Source organism: Saccostrea echinata, unplaced genomic scaffold (assembly GCF_033153115.1).
Source record: "Saccostrea echinata isolate AGI-Se365-2 ecotype Australia unplaced genomic scaffold, CSIRO_AGI_Sech_v1 ptg000028l, whole genome shotgun sequence".
Lineage (NCBI taxonomy): Eukaryota > Metazoa > Mollusca > Bivalvia > Ostreida > Ostreidae > Saccostrea > Saccostrea echinata.
Genome location: NW_026889777.1, coordinates 13,496,069 through 13,511,870, shown reverse-complemented (window position 1 = coordinate 13,511,870; position 15,802 = coordinate 13,496,069). Strand labels below are relative to the sequence as shown.

The window sequence follows — 15,802 nt, the reverse complement described above, 5'->3', positions numbered from 1 at the left end:
TTTGCGGGTCTTTTTTGCATTCTGGAAGTCATCTTTTATATAATACATGTAAATGAAAGATTTCTAGCAACATTACTTAACAGATTGATAATAAATTAACTTTGTTTCGAAAATGATTTCTTAAAGGGTATAGGATCTTAACAAACACACATGTATCTCCTTTTCTTTCAGACAGCCTTGAATCCAACAACCAACTACAAACTATTTTTTAACACGAATTATGTTTAAGAAATTAATTAATCATACTTCATTTTATTTGAAGTCACTTTATGAGTTGTTTAAGAAAGATGCAATAAATACCATGTAGAAAATCACATCATACGTGGATGTAGAGTTTATGCCTATAGGTGTGATGTGTTATTCATAAATGAATGATTAAATAAATAAATAAAATAAATAAATTTAACATAAAGCGCCTTATCCGGAATTAAGTACTCCACTTTAGATTTTTGATCTTATGATCTACTTTCGGTTTTACCAATTTGGCGCCAGGTACAAAAGTAAACACACCGTCACACGTAAGTCACCTTGACGTTCTCATGGCCAAAGTTGCTTATACTTATAGTAATATTTATCTCAATATGTCATAGATTTGAATAATTGGACTGTAAACAAGTGATTTTTTTATTAGGTAAGATCGTGTTTATTTCACAAATATTTCTGGTTTCTTTGGCAATCGCAGAACAAGTTGACCCATATTGTTATGATGATTGCAAAATTGAAATATTATAAAATAGCTTAAAGATAATGATAACTTTTTGTATTGATTAAAGATTATGAACACAAATATATGTTTTCTAACAATTCTTCATTTTTTCAGTTTTGTTCAAATTGACCCTAAGTGCTTCCTCTCATCGCATCCATGATCACAGAATTCTTAAAATATGGCCACAAGTTCACGGACATCAAATGCGCCACCATTAACGGAAGAGGTTAAATGCTATCTTTATTATTATTATTATTATTTTTTATCAGAATTAATAGTTTCTTTTTGTCCCATCACGTGTCAAAGTAAAGAAATTTATAGTGCCAGGGTTAGGGTCCAATTTTAGGATGTGAAAACCACAGGCTCTTGTTTTGTGTATAGGTAACCCCTTCATTTTATTTTCCAGGAAAATGAGAAAGGATGGCAACCAAATCCCATATGTACAGAACGAATGCCTTTGTGTATCCATCTTCACAATGTCAAGGTTTTATGATACCATTCCTCTTCATAAACCCTTGACAAAAGTTGCCATTTAAAGGTTGGCCTTGTGGATAACATGAAGTAATGTTTAATTATAAACCAACCAATGAGATTTTGTCTTTAAAATCTGTCGTCTTCAAGTGGAGTCAAAGTGTGGCTCAAAGCCACAGCTGTAAGGAGGAGGATCTTCCAAAAAATTAATCTCCGATATTTATTTGAGGAAACTAGTGACAGAGCTCACAATATTGGCACTTTCCATTTTAAAGACAAGCAATATTCATTTACAAAACTTACTTACAAGGCTGTATTCTGATTTGTTCCAGTCCTAGACCAGGAACATGAAAAAGTAGCTTTCTAGCCTGACTTTTAAAAAGAGACTTTTGTCAAAGGGTTTGTGTAGAGGAACGATATCACAATACTTGACATTGTGAAGATGGTGTGTACCCCACTCCCAACCCCCTTTTTATGGGTTACTTGGTCAGGTCTAAATATATATATAAAACTGCTATATACTTCACATACATGCAGCTGTTGAATCAAAATACAGTCAAATCTCATTATCTCGAACTCATTGGGACTAAAGAAAAACTTCGAGATGTCAGAGAATTCAAGATATCAAGGATTAAATACTTAAAGAATATTAAGTTGTTGGGACTTCCAATTCACTTCGACATATCCATGGTGTTTGAGATATCAGTGTTCGAGATACCAGAGTTCAACTGTAGTATGTTATTATCAAAGGCCAGTTAAATGTTATCATATATCCAGGTTCCAACTACCAAATTACCCCCTACAAATTCTAAACTTATTTGATATTTTTAACCAGTTCTGAAAATACAATAAAATTGAGATGCTTAACTGTAACAGCATTTGGTAAGAATATATTGTATCCTAAAATGTATTAGTCTACCAAGAGTAATTAGCATTTCAAAATTAAAAAAAGAAATACTGAGAAGGAAAAAATATATTTTAATATTTACAGTTTATTTTCAATTTGTTTTGATTTTACAGCAAATGGTGAAGGGTATGAAGGAACATTATAAACAGAAAGAGGAAGGATTGTCTCAGGTCAAACTTCAGGTGGAAATAATTTGGTCAACTATTCAGAAAAGGTACATTGACATGATAATATTATTGTTACAATACCTTAAATGAAATATAAATTGGAAATCTTCAGGCAAACTGATTTGTTAGTAATGGGTTTTTTTTTCAATATTTTGTGACATAGATTTCAGCACATTTGCACAAGAGAGAAGGAGAATTTTACTGCTCCCTCCTTGACTAGTGAGGATAAAGACCAGATATTGTACCTCAATCAGCAACTGACCCAACTTTCTGACAATCTTAGACGACTCGTGTCTGACGAGAATCAGGAACAAAGGTAAAAGAAGTGTAGGCTGCAACTGAGTGTGGTGTGGGTGGGTGTGGGTGTGTGTGTGTGTGTGTGTGGGGGGGGGGGGGTTATTGTTGATTATAGCTAGAATATTCCAAAATATATTCGGCATATAGGCTAGTAAAGATGTATCAATATTTAATATTGACATTTGCATATGTTTTCTTTTATATATATAACCCCTATTTGAATAAGGTGATTTTAAAAAATGTGTATAAACAGGTTCGTCATGCTACCATTAATTGATTGTTTATTCATAAACGATCTACGTAATTTCATAGTGACGTCATAAGTGTTCAACACTGTTGAGGTTTGCAGAAAAAAAACATTTTATGGGTTTAAAACTTTAGTACCCAACTATTTGTAATAAATCAGTCACAAATGTAAATATAAGTAATAAGGTATCGTTTTTATACTTTTATCATGATGTAAATACAGGTTGGCACGTGATAAATTTACCATAAAGCCCTTTGGGCCTTATGAAATTTGATCACATGACCACACCGTATTTACATGCCGATAAAAGTTTAAAAATGATACCTTATTTCTTAAATATGATTTAAGAAAAGCAAGAGTTTCTATTCTAAAAAATAATATGAATTCAATTGATACATGTACAAAATTCCATTACTCATTTGTTGTTGTGATGTACATGTATTACTAAGAGATTATGTTGAGTTGGATGTGCAAACGTCAGCACTTTCACATTTCCTGCAACATAGTTTGGCTGTGAACAACCTACTAATTACCCTGTAAGCATTTACAAGGATACTGCTAGGCTTTGAAAGTCATTTTTACAAGGCTACAATTCACTAATGGATTAATGCTTTATCTCCTGACCTTTCAGTAATATGTAGGCTTACGAGAAGTTCATGCAATAAATGTTGTATGTTATTAACAATAGAAAGAGAGGAAAAATGCAGATGTAAAGTACATATATGTGGTTGTCAGTGAGTCACAGTTGAGAAAAGAAAAAAAGATTATTAATTGTGTAGGAAAACTTCTTGATCAATTTCTACATCAGCTCAGTGAATGAATGAGCCATGTATTTCGTTAATCTGTCGATGGAAATAAAGTTTTTCAGATGTGTACCTAAGGCTGTGAATTGATGAAATCATCTCCTGTTTCTCCATAATCAAGTTTTGGTATCATTCATCTAGTATGAAACTTTACCTCATTTGTAATTCATTAATCGGGTAAATGTGCACAGTAAAATCTTTGGTTACACCTCAAGGTTTTGGATGATTCATGAGAGAGATCATGGAGATTGAGACAGTCTTTTCAAAATGAAATATTTGTAATTTGCTCTGAATTTAGAAATTTAGAAAATCATAATGAAATCATTTAATATGCAGTAAAAACCAGCACATGATTTGGTTGAAGAGTTCAGTTGAAAATCTGAAGCCATTGCAAAAATAAATTTCTTGTCAATATTATTTATTCTTAACATGCTTAATTTATTATAACTTTCATTTAATTCAAATGTGAAAGTGTGACATTAATTGCATTTACTAGTACATGTAGTAAGATTCACAGGAGTTTAGAGTACCATGTGTTTACAGCTATAGGAGTTATTTGGTCTACCATACGATACATTAGACAAATAATTGTGAAATTTTTCAATCAGGCCCCTGTTTGAAAAGGAATAGGTACAAGAAAAAATTGTTTCTGATATTGGATTGAATCTCCATATTTTTTTCAAGATGTCTTTCAGTTATTGCTTCAGACAATGCCTGACATCTCTTATTATTTTGAAACACTTTAATTTTCTTGCTAACTAGGACGCATCCACCAACAAGTATGCCTACACAGTTTTTGAAGCCACATCTTCAATGAATTTGCTGCGTTTATCTAATTTGCAGAATCTTGTGTTAATTAGAATTCTGATCTTCTGCAGGTTTTGATTTTATTGATATTAATTGAGAAAAGGGCAATATTTGCCTTCCTCAGTTTGCTTTTTAAGTTTGTCCAATATACACATGATTTAATTGATCTGAGTAATGCAGATTTTCTTGAATTACCACATACAGTTGATGATAAAAAAATAGACAGGTTCTAAATAAAGATATGAACATAATGAATGATGATAATGCATCAGTTAGTGCATATTCAGCAAAGCTTCTTTATTTTATTTTGGCTTGTACTTAAATTAGCAGAAAAGAAGCTGTGTGAAAGGGGCCTAGAATATGATTACTGCTAAAATAAGTACCTTTACTGTAACAGTATTGTATTTGATGTTTGTATTCAGTTTTTCCATAATTCATGTATGTATGAGGGTTGTCCCAGAAAAACGTGAACTTTTTAAATATTTCATAAACTACCTGACCAAAATTATTCATTTTTGGCACAATGTTGGGAAATGATATTTTCGTCATTTTTGGCTAAATAATTATAATGCATTTAGAAACAACATTTAAAGGGTGATAAATTTCGGTGGTCAGCGCACGGCAATTTCTTGACTTCAAAAATTGCACTGACAGCGATGTTTTCTTTATTATATTCAGGTTATTCGGAAATATAATGTGACCAAAATTACATCCATAGAAACTGTATGATCTAGAGTACTGGTGTGTAAACATGGTAAAAACTCAATACTCGACATTATAAATAATAAAAGTATGACGTTTTATGCACAAACACTATATTAATTAAATATTGTCAAAAACAGTGACGTCGGGCGATAATGTGGCGCACCAAATTATCACACAGAAGTGTATGGAGCGGGGTAAGACCCCTGTTCATATGGGAAAATGTCATTGAGCTGGGAACGAGGGAATGACACAAATACAAGTATCGAACACTGGTTTATACATAGTAAAAGAGGTTCAAAGATGGATGGACTAGTTATCCAATGAAAGAAGCGTTTAGTAGACCTACAAAAATGACAACTAAAAAGTCTAGAGCTGGACGTCATACGTGGAGACCGCCGTTAACTATGCAAGCAGTTAGAATTATGATTGGGAAATTGTCTAATAAAAGAATTAATTCCTTGATTTATTCATAACTGTAGCATGTGTGAAATGGATAACTCGATGACTAAAAGAAAATCAAATGCAATATCGAATTTATGCTTCGAACAAATTTTTAAAGATGCACATTTCCTGAACAAATTTAAAAAATTCACTAGCTGCGTTTTGACGTCGTCTGTGTTGCGCCGACAGCTATTTTGAATGATTCGTTGGATCAAAGATAAAAATGTTATTTATAGAGACATCTTATTGAAATTTCTGTCAATTACGTAAAAAGTGTTGATTATGATGCATACCAATTTTTAATTGTATAATATTAGTGAAACAAAAAAATATTGAAAATGTTCGCGTTTTTCTGGGACAACCCTCTTACTAACACTTAATGTAGATTGAATGTATAGACAAGATAAAAGTTTACTGAATGAATGTACATTGGCTTCTGTTTCTCCCTTGTCTTCCTGTTTTTAACAGACCTGCTTTTGACTGAAGTACATTATATAACTGCTAAGGATTGTATGTCTCAGTAATTTAACTAATTTTTAGACAATCTGAGTGTAAACTTGGAACAAATATGTTTATTAGTAATTTGGGTTGTCAGTCACAGATTTTCTGTATTAAATAAAGGATTTCTTTGTCTGCAGACCAGAAATATACAGGGTATTGCTCCAAGGTTTAGTCATTGAGAAAACAAGTGGGAGAAAATTTCTTACTTCTGCTGATTAAAACAAATCCTTCTCCCCCCCCCCCCCCCCCCAAAAAAAAATCACATGCATACAAAACAAAAACAAACATAAAAAAAAAACAACAACAACAAGTGTCTGTTAAGTGCAATCTATCATTTCTTCCAAACAAGCTGAACTGAAAGATAGTACCCTTGTAGAATTTGACGGTAGGAAATTTTTCTTTAAATCTTTACTTTTTCTGTAAATTCAGACAGCACATGTGATTTCAACATTAATGTTAAGCATCCTGTATTATTATGTGTACCAGCTGGACTGGAAATAGAGGCAATTCATAAGACATTGTTTAAAACCTTGTAGGGTAAACAGATAATGCAAAGTGCATTAAATTAGGTAACCAGAGTCACCCAGGTGACCTATTGCTATGTCAATTAAATAAACCTTATTAAGTGCATGGTTATATTATAAGCTATTGTGACATAACAAACTATTGACTAGATATTTTCATGCCCCGCCATGAATATGGCCGGGGCATATAGTGTTTGTCATGTCCGTCCTTCCGTCCTTCTGTCCTTCCGTCCTTCCATCTGTCTTTCCGTCACACTTTGCGTTTAGCTCTGTTCAAAGCTCAGTTTCAAAGAAACTATCCAAGATATTTTTATCAAACTTCATATGCTGATAGATATTGATGAGGGCTATGCAACTGCATCAACATTTTTTGACCTTGACTTTTCCTTTGACCTTGACCTCACTTTTCTTAAATTAGTGTTTAGCTCAGTTTTAAAGATACCATTCAAGATAGTGTAATGAAACTTCATATGTTGATACCTACTGACGTAAGCTATTCAACTGCATCAACATTTTTTGACCTTGACCTTTCTCTTGACCTTGACCTCACTTTTCTTAAATTAGTGTTTAGCTCAGTTTTAAAGATACCATTCAAGAAAGTGTAATCAAACTTCATATGTTGATACATACTGATGTAAGCTATTCAACTGCATCAACATTTTTTGACCTTGACCTTACTTTTGACCTTGACCTCACTTTTCTTAAATTGGTGTTTAGCTCAGTTTTAAAGATAGTGTAATCAAACTTCATATGTTGATACATACTGATGTATGCTATTCAATTGCATCAACATTTTTTTGACCTTGACCTTTCTTTTGACCTTGACCTCACTTTCCTTAAATTAGTGTTAAGCTCAGTTTTAATGAAACCATTCAAGATATTTTTAACAAACTTCATATCCTGATACATACTAATGTAACCTTTTCAACTGCATCAACATTTTTTGACCTTGACCTTTCCTCTGACCTTGACCTCACTTTTCTTAAATTAGTGTCAAACTTCATATGCTGATACATACCGATAAGAGCTATTCAACTGCATCAATATATTTTGACCTTGACCTTTTCTTTGACCTTGACCTCATTTTTCTTAAATTAGTGTTTAGCTCATTTTTAAAGAAACCATTCATAATATTTTCATCAAACTTCATATGCTTATACATACTGATGTAACCTTTTCAACTGCATCAACATTTTTTGACCTTGACCTTTCCTCTGACCTTGACCTCACTTTTCTTAAATTAGTGTCAAATTTCATATGCTGATACATACCGATGAGAGCTATTCAACTGCATCAATGTTTTTTGACCTTTACCTTTCCTTTGACCTTGACCTCACTTTTCTCAATTTGTGTTAAATTGTTGCATTACTAATATACCCTCGGCGGGGCATTCATGTCCTATTGACATATTTATAGTTCATAATTTTTTTAAAAAAGAGAAAAAAAATGCAAAAATTTTGTTCAATATTTACTCTATTTTTTATAGAATGCATACATGCACAGGAACTTTTTTCGCATATCGTTTTACGCATAATATCAATTGTCAAAGTAGGGGTCTGAGCAGCGACCTGCAGTCAATTTTTTGCACTATTTTCTTTGGAAATCATAGAAATGTTGAATTAAAATCATTTTTGATGTCATATCTTATTTATGACATCAAGTTGGATAAAAAAAATTTCATGCTCTGAAGTCTGCATATGTCCTCCAGGCTTAGAACATAATTTAAGATTTCCCCATCAGTGTTTGATTTGGGGGGGGGGGGGGATATGAGCCTTTTATACTAAATATGTACACTGTATATAGTTCTTTGTGAATTAAGGAAGTAAAGTGAAATTATCTAACTAATAATTTTGTGCACACTATTATATTTTGCAACCACAGCATAATGTTAGATAATTTGCTAAGGAATGTTTAAAATCATAAACCTAATTGATTAATTGATAATGAATTAAGTTATCTATATTAAATATAGAATAAAAAATCTTTAAAGCATGGTGTATCTTAGAAGTGACTGATTCATATATGTACAGAGGAATACTGAGGAAAACTGCACACGGAATAAAGAAGTGTTATGTAATCTTCAAAGAGTCATGAATGAGGAAGACGTGGAATTTGTCTGATTAGTAGCCATCATCATGCAAGATTGCAGACTTGAGGGATAGTAAATTCTGTCAATCATTTTATGCATTTTATTAGAATTTTTTAGGTCACTTGAGCATGTTGAGTCAGATTTTTTGATTTTTTTGATGTCCTTTCTTGAAATTCAGTAGCTGTCTTAAAATTCTGATGGTGCATGTTTGTGAAGAGTTATAAAATCGGTCTTCAAATTCACAGAAAACTTATGCTTGGCCTCAAAAAAAAAAGAAATGTATTTAAATTTTCAAATGCAAGACAGACTTTCTATAAAAGCATGTACCACTTTGTATAAAGCATATTTATGTACCACTTTTTATGCCCTACCCAGGTATTGGTTGGCGTCAGAATCCTGGATAAAGCTATATAAAGAAGCAAGTCAATTCCTGATTAAAGTAAATATAAGGCCTACCTTGACCAAACTTGCATGGATGATGCATCTAGAGATGGACACTTCTACGAGATTTGCTTCAGATGCTGGATCTTATGTAATTATCCAAATGAATGACCAGGTTAAAGAATTTGGAGCAGGTCCATTCCAAAGTATCTATAAGCCCTACTTGGACCAAACTTGCATGGATGATGCACCTAAGGATGGACACTACCAAACTTGCTTTGGCTGCTGGATCTGACCCTTATTTTCCAGATGAGTGAATTTTAGCTATACTTACAGTCCAGTTCAAACATCTGAAACAAGTCTGGTAGTGTCCATCCATAGATGCATCATCCATGCAAGTTTAATCATAACAGCTAGGCTATATAATTATAGAGCTACTCCAAAAAAATTACCCTGGTCATTCATCTGGAAAATGTAGGTCAGATCCAACATTCGAAGTAAGTCTGGAAGTGTCCATTATTAGATACATCATCCATGCTAATTTGGTTAAAGTATGGCTAAAATTCAAAATTGAACTCATATCTGGAATGGTATGTCATTACTGTCTTTATTGCAGTTGTCAGTCTACAACTATCCATTTTGGAATACAGATCCCCATGTATGTTCATAGTATTTAAATTTCAGTTTGTGTTTTAACTGTATATCATTTAGTTTCAAAGTATAGTATGTGCCATGAGCTCATAAACATGTATAACTGCTTATTATCAAAACCCTGCCTTTTAAAAATTAAAAAAAGACATAAATTAAACTGCCCAGAGTATCTTTTGCAGAGTAAGTCAAAGTGGCCTGTAAAGCTGGTATCTTTTTAAAAATATTTTATGACAGTTCTTGTGATATAAGGTGTGAAAGTCGGACAGATGGACATACTGTTAGAAAGACAGATGCTTGGTAAAGTGATCCCTGCTTTGCAGGGGACACAGAAATGAGATAATTTTCTAATACTTTTGTTGAAAGTATTGATATATATGAAGAAAAAAAAATAAACATAATTTACCAATTCAAAATAAAATGCAAAACAAAAATGATAATTTTAGACTGGCTCGTGTTATGTTAGTTGCACACTTCAAAGCCAGGGCGAGGATAAGCATCTGTTAATTTCTGCAACAGGCTTCATTTTCACTAGATTAGGAGGATTAAAGGATAATCCCTAAATAGCAGCAACACATACAGCTGTTTTAATGTTCAGTGTTCGTGATCCATTGAGGTAAATAACCTTGACCTTCAGACAGAATTTAGATCAAAGAAAAAATAAGCTGTACTTACAAGCATTGAGGTCAAGTGATCAGAGCTAGAAAGAAAATTGAAAAGCTACAATCTTTTGTAATATCTTTGCAGACGTATACAGAAGAGACGAAATGATGAGTTTATGTTCACAGTGGGATTACTTCCTTTGATTATAATGTCTTGTTGCATGAATGTTGTTTTAAAAGTAAATATCTAACACTGAATATTTTATTTTTTGGCCCTAGCTTGCAGATTCATTGTTACAATTACATGCAAACAGGTTTTCCATATATACAAAAAGAAAAATCTTTTGTCGTAAAGCCTAGCTACTTTAAACATGATTTCAATTATTGTTTTTAGTGTAAAACTCAATACTTGTATTTCTAAGTTTCATAAAATGTATAATGATGCAAATGGACCATGAGGTAATATTATAATCATGATAAGGCCATCTTAAAAAAATTGTTTGGTTGCTCTCTACCGACCGACCAACTGGCTAAAAATAGCCCAACTCTAAACTTTTTTTTTACCTCCTGGAAGCAATTTTTTTTTTATGTATTCTGGACAATAGATTTTAAAAATTTAGCATTGAAATTGAAATTTTCTGAGAATTTTTTTTTTTTTTAACCTATGTATTGTTTTTTTGTTTTTTTGTTTTGTTTTTTGTTTTTTTTTTTGTTTTTGCTACATACCTGTATTTATTAATTCTTGAAAAAATGTAAAAAGGTATTTTTTCAACATTTTCAACATTTTTATATGATGCATATAGATTGATATGCAACATGCACGTAATATAAAGAGTACAAATTTGCAGTCCAACATCCAGGTGGCCAGCCAGGCCATAAAACTTACAAGATGAGCTCACTTTTGATGTCAGTCTCACTTTTCTACAATAAACATGAGACAGAGATCAAAAAGCCATCTCTTCTGAGTTTTAAGACCCCAGGGATCTTGGGCTGAAGGTGTGAGATATCTATAAATGCAAGGAATGGAGAAGTTGAGGTTTAAATAAATACCAAGGAAATTGAGATATTGCTGTTAGAGGTACTGATGTTCAACTGTTTAGTTATATGTTCTGAATTGCCTTCCATACCTGTAGGTCTAACATGTACAAAATACCACCTGTAAGAGAGATTCCCATGTTTTTTTGTCATTTCATGTGCAAAAACCTCATCATTTCTGATGACTGTTAAAGGATTCCTTTTATTTTTACCGACTAAAAGTGCATTGTAAAAATCTTGAGGCTCAAAAAACTGGTATATTTGGAATTTATATGAAGAGCTGGCAATAAATTAAGTGATGTTTAGAAGCAGACTGGGTGGTTACCAGTTAAATGTTTGAACTAAATAACAGAACATATAGCATCAAATGTTGGGGAAATGTATTGATTTAATGTAATGCATGTCTGCTGTTAAAAATCTTTACAATTCTGATTGAAAAGAATTCTGTACTTAAGTGCATTGAAATTAAATGAATTTCCCCTACACATTTACTAGTTCTCGATGTCTGTTTATGATAATTCTCCCATCTTCTTCATTGGATTTCTAAGCATGTAAGTGTTCACCAAAAGTGCAGTCTTAAAAGTGATAAATGTTATGAACTTGTGAAAACAATTGAACTTGTAGGGTGCATGAATCTTATCCTCTATTATGAAAATATTTTATTGTCTCTCTATACAAGATATAAATCTAATGTGAATGGGTATTAGACATTAGATGCAGGTTTTAATAAAATTTAGGTTGTCAGCTTCTTTCTTTAAACATTTTTGTTGTTGTTGTTGTTATTTAAATAACAACTGTTAGTATACTGAATAAACAACAGTTTGTACTTAATTTATCTAATTGCTTGAATAAAAATTTGACAATTTTTTTTAACAGACATCTAGACTACATCAAGGTGTACTGTCAGCAATATTCAAAGAAAGACAACTCTAATTTCATGAGGGAAATTCAAGGTAAACTAAGACAAGTTCTAGTTAGATATCCTTATGTTAATTTGGATTAACATTTTAATTTTTTGATTCTTGTCTGGGTGACCATTCTATTGCCAATTAGTTGGAAAGTTAACACTTTTATTTCTGAAGTGTCCGCATTGAAATGGTCAGTGGTATCATGAGTGAGATGGTCAAGAAATTCATCACATCAGCAATACTGTTCGTTATTTCCATATATTTCATCAGCAATACCTGATGACTTCTTGTTCTGAGTTAGAAATTCGAACCTTCATGTTAATTAAACCCCATTTAATCAATTAAAAAAATCTACCATTTTCTGTGTAGAAGATAGTTGTTTTCTAACTGAACTCTAATTTTGCTTGTGTTAAGTAGTTAGTACTGTAACCATGACTGAATCAATTTCAGGGACACTTTCTGTCAATACATTTCTATGCAAAATCAAGAATTTATATTTTGCCACATTTTCTTGTTTTCAAATCATAAACTATTAGTCTAATTTAAGATCAATTAATCAGACTGGTTTATCTAATTCAGAGTCAAATTATTATGTAGAACTCAATCTACAGGCAGTTTTGTTTGAAACTGAAATCTGCATTTTACCTTTCCTCTTTATTCTGTAGTCAAATGTATATTTTCATTGTCAGAGTTACAAGGAATGCATTCTGCAAACTGTTTACAGACAGAAGAAATTGAGAACCACATTAACAGAGGTAAAATAATATCATTAGTCAAGCTTTTTCATAACATTATTTTTTCTTAAACATGGGCATTCTGCCAATTGTCATATCAATAATCAATATATAGTGCTCAAGACAGCTCTGACCGGTTGACAGGGGATGCTTTCTCCTCCTAGGCACGTGATCCCATCTGTGGAATTCCCAGGGGTCCATGTTTTATGCCCTGTTCACAGATTTGTATTGTTTGGAATTTTTTGGGGTTTTTTTTTAGATTGAACAATGTTCATTATCTTTACCTATTTCATTATACTTTTAAAATTTGTTTCCTTATAATATAAATCTGTACTAAAGAAAAAAGTCTAACATCCCTAATGTTGAAATTAATGATCCAAATAAAATTAATGATGGTCTGCTCAGTGAGATGTTGGACCAGTAGATGAGATGTTGGACAGTTATGTTGTTTATTTATTTGCTTTATGTCAAACTGGATCCTCAGTGTAGGGGGTGGGGGTCAACTGTATCTTGTGTGCATTCGTGTTTGACAGTTTACACAGTATTGATCGAGTTAAATCTACAGTAGGGGTAAAGAAATTTACAACAAAATTTGGTCATCTCCATCACAAACATTGAATCAGTGCAAGATACATTATAATAAACAGTAAAAGGTTTAACAAAACAATTATTGACAAAATGCATGCTGCTCTCAAACACAGACAGTAAATCCATGCTTGCTAAAAAGTAAATTGAGTTTTGTCTTGATCATAGCAGGCTCAACTAAAAAAAGGGTTAAAAGTGAAGGAAACAATGTTTCTGTTCTTTATGCTACCAAGCACTGATGCATGCTGGGATATATTCACTATATTTGTAATTTTTTTCTTTCTAATATGGGTATAGCCCCATATAAGGGCAATCAAAATACAAGATGCAAACATGTCAAATGACAGATTTACAAACCAGAAAATTACAAAGGCTGCTGTGAGAATTCCATGGGTTTTCAACAAAAATAACAGAGACGTAAAATTTGAAAAATGTTCATTTATTTTAATTTCTCAATATGTCATTGAATTTAAGCAGCTCAAAAAGAAAGCTCAAAATCATAGAAATGAACATGATTTATTTTTGCTTAACTTAATTAGAAATCAACACTTTCAGCAATGTTCAGAAATTATTTGATTCATCTGATTCAATAAGTTTGATTGAACTTTTGAAAACCATAATTTTTTTCCGTCAAAGTTGACCTTGACTAAATTATTTTCCTTACATCTATACAATTATATTATTTTGTTTTACAGGTATCAGGCATCTTTCCAAAATCAAAAGAGCTCTCAATGGTGAGGTGAATGAAAAAGAATCAAGAGGTCAAGGACAGGTCAAAAATACCAAGGTCACTTACAGCCAAAGGAGCACGATAAAATCAGCTCTTCAGGAAAGAAACTAATGTCAAAGAGAATGTGAGGAGACACAAATATATTGATCTAATTTGAATTTAATTTTAATTATATTGATACTTCTGCTTTAATAGTATTCAAAAGTTGTACACTTGAATGAACACTGTGCATGTATGTCTTATTTTGGCTTTAAACAAATATATATTTATGCATTTACACAGTTATAATCTGTCTACTTGGTCACACAGTATAGAAGATTCAACATATTTCTTCAAAGTTAATATTAATAATTTAAGGATGTGTAATTATCTTTCTCGGAAAATAATTTAACCTCATCTGTATACATAATTATGTAGTTTAATATTATTAAGACACCAAACCAATAAAAACAGTCAGATAGTTATTGGAAATATTTTTCAATATTCTATTGAATATTTTAATGAATGTGCAAACTGCTGATATATACTGTAACATCATCCCCCCATAACAATCCTGAAACTTTACTTTCTGGAATATTGAAAAATAAAAGGTCCATGTCTATGTTTTAAGACTTATGCAAGTAAATATACCCACGTTTTGTGCATGCATATTTATTTTATCTCTATCTTTTGTATTAATTTTCTTTATAATTATTTGACTTATGTAGATGTGATTATGCAATAAAAACAAATAAACCATTAATTTGCCATTTTCTTATGAGAATTCTGCATTTTGAATATTATGTAAATAGTGTTAATTGCTTTAAATGTTATACATTATTTTATGTTAACCAATTAATGTATGAAGTTTTATTAAGAATGAATTTACACTTTGAATTCCATATTATTTTCTTAAAATTGAACATTATATTACCAAGACATAGATGTATTTTAAGAAAAATGGTTGAAATCCTATGGACTTTTTCAATGTACAGAGAAAGATAATTAAAAGGAAAACTTAAAAATTTATCACCAAAAAGAATTGTCTGGAACCATCTTGATTAGTTTAATCTCTTCAAAAGTTTAATTTATATATTATAATGAATCATTTATTAACAACTGAGAAAGAAGACATTGTTAAAAAAAATAAGATAAAAAAAAAAATAGGACAAATTACATTCTCTTTCAAAATGTTGATTTTTGAAAAGAAAATTATTTGTCACCTGAAAGTTTGTTTTGTTAAACATGCTAAAACTGTTTTCCTTCTTTTATCTTTTTAGTCTCAAAGCAATGTATTTGATTTACTGATTTTTCTTTTTAATAAAATTATTTGTGTTTTCATTTATATTAATTTATTAAAGGGCTTTTTTGTATACATTCATCTTGTTGATAAAGAAGTGCTACATAATTCATATACATGAACATATTGATTTTTGACCATTGTTTATTTGATTATAAAATATACGTGCTAGTTTTGTCTATTGGATTTAGTGATACACTCATTTAAATACAGATATATTGTTGATTTTTGCCTG

General features: G+C 31.4%; 1 protein-coding gene across 1 annotated transcript; it reads left to right on the top strand.

Moving 5' to 3' along the window:
* The first annotated feature begins 565 nt into the window (after positions 1–565).
* Positions 566–15,011, top strand: LOC133193781 (uncharacterized). Its single transcript, XM_061329711.1, has 7 exons — positions 566–631; positions 821–932; positions 2,198–2,298; positions 2,415–2,567; positions 12,208–12,284; positions 12,929–12,994; positions 14,254–15,011. Exons 2-7 carry the CDS (start codon positions 885–887, stop codon positions 14,397–14,399), a joined length of 591 nt encoding a protein of 196 aa, XP_061185695.1. The 5' UTR covers positions 566–631; positions 821–884; the 3' UTR covers positions 14,400–15,011.
* Positions 15,012–15,802: the final 791 nt, after the last annotated feature.